Source organism: Ictalurus furcatus, chromosome 2 (genome assembly GCF_023375685.1).
Source record: "Ictalurus furcatus strain D&B chromosome 2, Billie_1.0, whole genome shotgun sequence".
NCBI lineage: Eukaryota > Metazoa > Chordata > Actinopteri > Siluriformes > Ictaluridae > Ictalurus > Ictalurus furcatus.
Window position 1 is genome coordinate 39,243,970 of NC_071256.1, and position 7,500 is coordinate 39,251,469.

General features: G+C 43.3%; 2 protein-coding genes across 2 annotated transcripts in view; one reads left to right on the forward strand and one right to left on the reverse strand.

The window, feature by feature from the left end:
• unc119.2 (unc-119 lipid binding chaperone B homolog 2) overlaps positions 1-9 on the reverse strand; it is a 12,182-nt gene extending 12,173 nt beyond the window's left edge. The window contains exon 1 of the mRNA XM_053619268.1: positions 1-9. This exon is cut by the window's left edge and continues 1,482 nt beyond it. The gene's annotated coding sequence lies outside the window, so the exon portion shown is untranslated.
• A 112-nt stretch (positions 10-121) lies between these two features.
• Positions 122-5,539, forward strand: si:ch73-248e21.7 (uncharacterized). The gene is made up of 2 exons (XM_053619258.1): positions 122-614; positions 2,812-5,539. Exon 2 carries the CDS (start codon positions 3,183-3,185, stop codon positions 4,440-4,442), a length of 1,260 nt encoding a protein of 419 aa, XP_053475233.1. The 5' UTR covers positions 122-614; positions 2,812-3,182; the 3' UTR covers positions 4,443-5,539.
• Positions 5,540-7,500: the final 1,961 nt, after the last annotated feature.

A 7,500-nucleotide genomic window follows, 5' to 3' on the forward strand; every position in this document is an offset into this window, starting at 1 on the left:
CAATGAATCCACTCCACCCTGTGTGTGTGTGTATGTGTGTGTATGTGTGTGTGTATGTGTGTATGTGTGTGTGTATGTGAGTGTGTATGTGTGTATGTGTGTGTGTGTGTGTGAGTGTGTATGTGTGTATGTGAGTGTGTATGTGTGTGTGTATGTGTGTGTATGTGTGTGTGTGTGTGAGTGTGTGTGTGTGTGTGTGTGTGTGTGTGTGTGTGTGTATCCTCCCAGCTTACATATGCACATGTAGCAGAAACTAGACATACAACACACACACACACACACACACACACATATATACGGTCTCACATGTTTCAACACACCCATCACCCAGCTTCCCGTCCAGCTTCTTCTTTTTCTCTAAACTTCGGCAAAATAGAACAGAGTGTGTTCACTGCAGTGTCAGGTGCAGAGAAACACAGACAGACACACACACACACACACACACACACACACACACACACACACACACACTGAGAGATAGATGATAATAGTAGTGAGATGAAAAGAGGAGGAGCAGGAGCAGGATATATGGGTCATCGATAGATGTGTGAGACGTTTTGTGACAGAAGCGTGTCAGACTCTCGGCTCAGTGGGACCGACACTCGCTCAGGAAGGTGAGTAACATCTTCAGACTTTATTCACACTACAAACCGGTGAAAGTGTAAAATCGATGGTGGGATTAGAGCGTGTGTGAGATTAGGAGTGAACGCTAGAAAAGAAAAGAAGCTCAGAGACCCGTGTGATGTGCGACGCTCAAAGCTGAACGTTTCCTCTCGAGCAGAGCTCTACACCACACGCTTCCACGCTGCAGCGCAGACCCGAGGCTCTGCAGAGACACGAGCAGTTACACGAGCCGTGTCGCGAGACCGAACTCTTCACCACACGCACAACTTGTTCATGTGCATAACGTCTAAAACAAAATGAGGAAGAACGTGCTGTAGAATTATTATCATTATCAACTGCACACGCGAGGAGGAGAACTGCTGCTTTTACACATCCTGTACAAGCCACACATGCATTTATATTATTCACAACAACAACAACAACAACAACAACAAGAATAACAACAACAACAACAATAATAATAATAATAATAATAATAATAATAATAATAATAATAATAATAATAATAATAATAATAATAATCTTTTATTCAATTTGTGCACATTTTGTACATAAAGTGCATTTCAAAAGCACTTGATGACACGAGGACATGACAAAGAGCTGATGAAGAAGTCCTGTGTGTGTAAGAGTGTGTGTGAGAATGTGTAAGAGTGTGTGAGAGAATGTGTAAGAGTGTGTGAGAGTGTGTAAGAGTGTGTGAGAGAATGTGTAAGAGTGTATGAGAGTGTGTGAGAGAATGTGTAAGAGTGTGTGAGAGAATGTGTAAGAGTGTGTGAGAGTGTGTAAGAGTGTGTGAGAGAATGTGTAAGAGAGTGTGAGAGTGTGTGAGAATGTGTAAGAGTGTGTGAGAGAATGTGTGAGAGTGTGTGAGAGTGTGTAAGAGTGTGTGAGAGTGTGTAAGAGTGTTTGAGAGAATGTGTAAGAGTGTGTGAGAGTGTGTGAGAGTGTGTGAGAGTGTGTGAGAATGTGTAAGAGTGTGTGAGAGTGTGTAAGAGTGTTTGAGAGTGTGTAAGAGTGTGTGAGAGAATGTGTAAGAGTGTGTGAGAGTGTGTGAGAATGTGTAAGAGTGTGTGAGAGAATGTGTGAGAGTGTGTGAGAGTGTGTAAGAGTGTTTGAGAGTGTGTGAGAGAATGTGTGAGAGTGTGTGAGAGTGTTTGAGAGTGTGTGAGAGTGTGTGAGAGTGTTTGAGAGTGTGTGAGAGTGTGAGAGTGTGTGAGAGTGTGTGAGAGTGTTTGAGAGTGTGTGAGAGTGTTTGAGAGTGTGTGAGAGTTTGAGAGTGTGTGAGAGTGTGAGAGTGTGTGAGAGTGTTTGAGAGTGTGAGAGTGTGTGAGAGTGTGTGAGAGTGTGTGAGAGTGTGTGAGAGTGTGTGAGAGTGTGTGAGAATGTTTGAGAGTGTGTGAGTGTGTGAGAGTGTGTGAGAGTGTGTTGATGAGCAGTGTAGTTTAAAGACGGCATGTGTTTAATGTAATGTTTAATTTCGGGTGTTTAATGTAATGGATGGTTTAAGACGGCATGTGTTTTTCTTTCCTCGGGTGTTTAATGTAATGGATGGTTTAAGACGGCATGTGTTTTTCTTTCCTCGGGTGTTTAATGTAATGGATGGGATCGTGTTTAATACTCTAAAGCGATCGAATCGAATCGAACATAACGTGTAGAGACGTAACGTTTGGGTTAAAGCCCATGCAAGCTGTTAACTTTACTGCAACCTTAATGTTCTGAAAATAACGGTCGTGAACGTTCCTACAACGCTGCTGTAACACTTTATATAACGTTCCTATGATTACAGCAGACGTTTTTGTGCTTGTTTGTTTGTTTTTTATAACATTGTATGAACGTTATTTCTAGAACGTTATGACCCGACCTTCTTAGAACCTGAGCTGAACGTGGGCTTGGTTCTGAATACTCTTACTGCACATATTACTCTGTGTTGGCTCGGTTAACTTTATGTTAACTTTAGCCCTTATTCAGTCCAGTAATTCTGTGGAGTCTGCAGCTCCAACAGCGAATAAACTGTAAGAAAACGAGTAACTTCAGGAGTTTAGATGTTTATTGCGAAACACAATAAAGTTATTAATTTTTTTTTAAATTCTGTTTTATCGGAAATGGTTTTGCGCGAGTACACTAAACTAATCTTCATTTTCCCTCTCTTTCTTTCACAACTCTTTGACTTTCTGCACCACACCCCAGGTGCACTGAACAGGAAAACGAGAGAGAGAGAGAGAGAGAGAGAGCGAGCGAGAGCGCGAGACGGAGGGAGAAAGAGGAAGAGAAGGGTTGTGTCTTTCCGGCCTAGATTAATGCAAGTTTAACCTCAGAGAACAGCCACAGCACGTAGAAAAGAACAGAACTGAGACTGAGATGAAGAAATGTCGTGGTTATTAATGAAAAGTCATCGTGTTTAAATCTCTGCTGAAGAAACTAAAGCTGCAGATGTTTATGATTTTCGGGACATGCTGAAGCTCACGGCACGTACCTGAATCCATCATATCCAATCGCGCTACAAGAAAAAGCAAAAAAGAAATAAAGAGCTCTTCACCGAGGTGCTGCAGTGAAACAGGATGTACCTTCTTTTCATCTCTCTGGTCTTCTCGCTAGCTCTCGGACCTGACGTCAAGCTCCTGAACGCAGAGGAGTCCACGAGCATGCCGAGTAAAGACAGCACGGTCTTCCCACAGGTGACCGGATCGAGATCAGGTGAAAACTCTCTCACTGAGACTGAGGAAACAACCATGAAGAACATGGAATATAACAACAACTTCTCCACCACTGAAGGTCTAACAACCGAGACTGGAAATGTGATGCAAACATCAGAAGAACGCACAGTGGTGTCCATTCCGGAGCTTCAGACTACTTCAGAGCTTCAGACCACGTCAGTGCATCTGACCACTCCAGAGCCTGCAACCATTCCTGAGACCATCGTGATGACGAATGAGCTCACCACTCCGGCTGCTCCTTCCGAATCCACGTCTCAGCCCGTGACGGAGAAGACCACTATGACAAACATCATCAGCACTAAGCCTCCTGAGACCCCATCTCAAACCATTCCTGATACAACAGCCTTAAGCACAGAACCACCAGTTTTCACACCTACACCTGCTTCTGTTGAGAAGGTGGAGACCACTGACACTTCTCCAACAACCATGCCCACACCTACCACCACCACCACCATGCCCACCACCACCACCACCACCATGCCCACCACCACCACCATGCCCACCACCACCCTCATCACCACCCTCATCACCACCATGCCCACCACCCTCATCACTACCCAGGAGCAGGTCACCAAACAGAACCTTGTACTGTCTACAGAGGGTGAAAGGTCCAAGACGGGAACTACCTGGTTAATCATCGCTGTCATAGCGTTGGTCATTTTCTGCATATTAACGACTTTTTGCGTCACCTTCCTCATCAAACGCAAGCAGAAGCGAAGTGGCAAGCAGAGCTTCGGCTACACGAACGGACAGAGGCCCAAGAAGAAGAAAGGCACAGAGGACGACGTCTGGGCGGGGCCTGTGGAATTAGGAGGCGGGGATTGCGAGGCTCCAGATGAAGGCGATGTGCAAGGAGAGGAGAAGAAGACGGACGGGGGAGGGGAGGTGACGGGGCTCAGCACTTTCGTGCCTTCGGAGGAGAACGGAGGCGTGGGGCGGCCGGGGTCACCCGAGGTCGGGAAGTGGGAGGAGAAAGAACCCTTGCTGTACATCGACGAAGAAGCGACGCAGAAAGGAAAGGAGGCGGGAGCGGGCGGGGACGCAGACGTGAAGGAGGCGGAGCCTAATGGAGGAGAAACATTCTGTCTCACCACGGCCGTGTGAAAGCTCCTCCCCTTTTTCACAAACTGATGAGTTCCAAATATTTCAGGTCACGCTCCTGTAAAAGAAAAATGAGTTATTAGATCACTGTATACCCTTTTCTATCGCTATTATAATATTATAATTACTATATTATTATAATGTAATTATTAGTTGATATCAGATACATTATTTCAAATCCTTTTCTTTTTTACGTCCCGCTTTTTTCAGACAAAACTTGAAAAAATGTCTCAAACTGTACAAAATATAGGTCTGTTTTTTTCGGTACTTTCTGCTAACTTTATCTAGCAAACACCGAGCACCGGGTTCCGCTCCACACACCTCTACTCTTCTACGTCATTCTCATTCTTTTTTGATTTGTGTGTTTACTTTCATGTTTGAAAATGAGAACATATATATATATAAATATATATATACATTATAAACTGCTGCAGACATTCCAGATGTGGGATGAGAACTGATTAACACCAGTGCTATAATATCGCCTCCTGCAGTAACACAATCTGATGTAATTTATGTTTTTATTTGTTTATTTGTTTATGTGTTTATTTACATTCATGTGTTTATTTTCAGCCAATACAGCCGTTTGACCCCGTGTCATACCTGCTGCTTTATTTCCTTCTATTCATTATTATGTTAATATTAAACAATTTCAGAGCGTATACAGCGTAGTAAAAGGGATCAGCCTTGTCATTAAGAGATAGATTAATAGATGATGAGCTCTTCGTGTGTAGAGGGGGGCGTGGTCTTTGACTCTGTGGGGTCGTGTCTTCAAGACTATAGACGGGAATGTGGGCGGGTCTCTGAGTCCGTATTTGGAAGTCTTGCGTCACCGGCTTTCATGTAGTGCATGTCATTTTATAGATATTGTTTATTAACCAGCAGATGTGACAGGATTACTTTTTATGCGTTTATAGTTACATTTAATGTTCTGTGAAATGACTTCCTGTTCTTATTTATGTTATAGCGGCTATGAACACTCATTCCCTCACCAACCTTCTCTTTATTCTCCCTCTCTATTCCCTCTCTCTATTCTCTCTCTATTCCCTCTCTCTATTCTCTCTCTATTCCCTCTCTCTATTCTCTCTCTATTCTCTCTCTATTCCCTCTCTTCCATACATGTTAAGCAAATGTACAGAAAACTTCACCACATCATCCTACAGACTCGAGGACACGCCCACTGTATAACAAAAATGTTACAACAGACTGAATGTAGCTCAGTACTGGTACACAGCAGATCTCTGAGTGTGTGTGTGTGTGTGTGTGTGTGTGTGTGTGTGTGTGTGTATGGGTTGTGTGTGTTGAACAGTAGAGCTCTGAGTGTGTACCACACATCGGCTATAAAGTAGGTTATAAGCTGCACACACACACACACACACACACACCCTCATTAGCGGTGTAAATGCTCGGTGTGTGTAAACTGTGTGTAAACATATCGATGTTTATTAACCTGCAGTCCATAAAATGCCCACAACATCAGCGCAGCACAGCGCAGCAGCTCGGTATCTCCAGATGTGTTCCAGTGAACAGCAAACAAACTGTGACTCTGAAAATACCAACAGGGAACGCCGTACACTTCAGAGTCTCTCAGTGGACCTGTACATGTCAACTCTTTCTGTCTTTCTTCCTCTTTCTTTCTTCCTGTCTGCCTTGCTTTCTGCCTTTCATTCATTCATTCATTCAAAATCTCAGCTGGATGGAGGATTCTCAGGTGCTTCTAAAACAAACAAACAAACAAACAAAATCCCTGTGGTACGTTTCTTATAGAATCCTTTCACAAACGGGTAACGCGTGTGACGTCCACATGGCCGACTCTGTCACTGCTGATCTGCTGCTCAAAGTGTAAATAAAACAGTGTACTGAATCACCTTCTAATGATTACTTTCTACTTATCATCACCACATTAACATTATTATTAACATTAAAGTGTTAGATTTGACACAGCACGGTAAAAAACTACTAGCTTAAAATGTTTGCACGTTTACACGGACGGCGATAATCCGATATGAATCCGATTAAGACGATACTCTGATTAAGAAACTAGCATGTAAACAGAGATTACTGATGATCTTAATCTGATTAAAGTCATACTCGAAGTAAACACAAATGGAATTAAGACGTGTGGAGTATTCCTGTTTTAGTCACGTTACAGACATGTACACGCCTTAATCACACTATTAACGTCGTGTGAGAGTTTTCACCGCATTGTGCGACAGGACACGATCACACATGGCCGCACTCAACTGTTTTACAGCAAACAAGAGAGCACGGCTGCGTCCCAAACCGCGTACTTACCTGCTATATAGTGGGAGAAATACATGTATCTCGGCTACTATATAGACGGCAAGTACACGGTTCGGGACGCAGCCCACGGCTTCAAGGAGTCGTCTATTAGCACGTACAGCACGACTAATAATTAACTGCACTCGAAGCGTTCGTAAAATTAAAACTGAAACACACAGAACTGTATACGGTCCCATAACGAAGACCAACTGTGTGTCGATACGTGAAATTCTGGAGGGACGTCGGACGGCGTGACGCGGAGACGTAATGACGCGTGACGTTAATCCAGCTATGTTCTAGAACATGTAACACGGGAACATGAAAGGACTCATGTAAACACCTTAATCACATTATTATACGTCTTATTCAGGATAACGTCAGTAATTAGATTACCGCCGTCCGTGTAAACACAGTCACTGTTTCTCTTTCAGTCAAAAACCTGAAAGTTTTCACGTTAATGAACTCAAAACATTCTCTCTTTACTTTTCTGACAGAAGTCCTGAGGAAGGAACGCCTGAGGGCGTGTGTGATGGAGAGGAAGGGGGTGGGGCCTCCAGGCGGTGTCACTTAATATCTCAGCTGTCAATCATTCCAGATTCACATGTCGATTGGCACATCTGCCGTTTAATTTTAAAGACTACTCTTTTAGTGTATTTCTGATTGATGATAAATCGCAGAGATCCTACACAATGTGCAAAAGGCTGATCATTTCGGTCTGAAAATATAATATAATAGAACAGAATAGAACAGAATAGAATAGAATAGAATAGAATAGAAT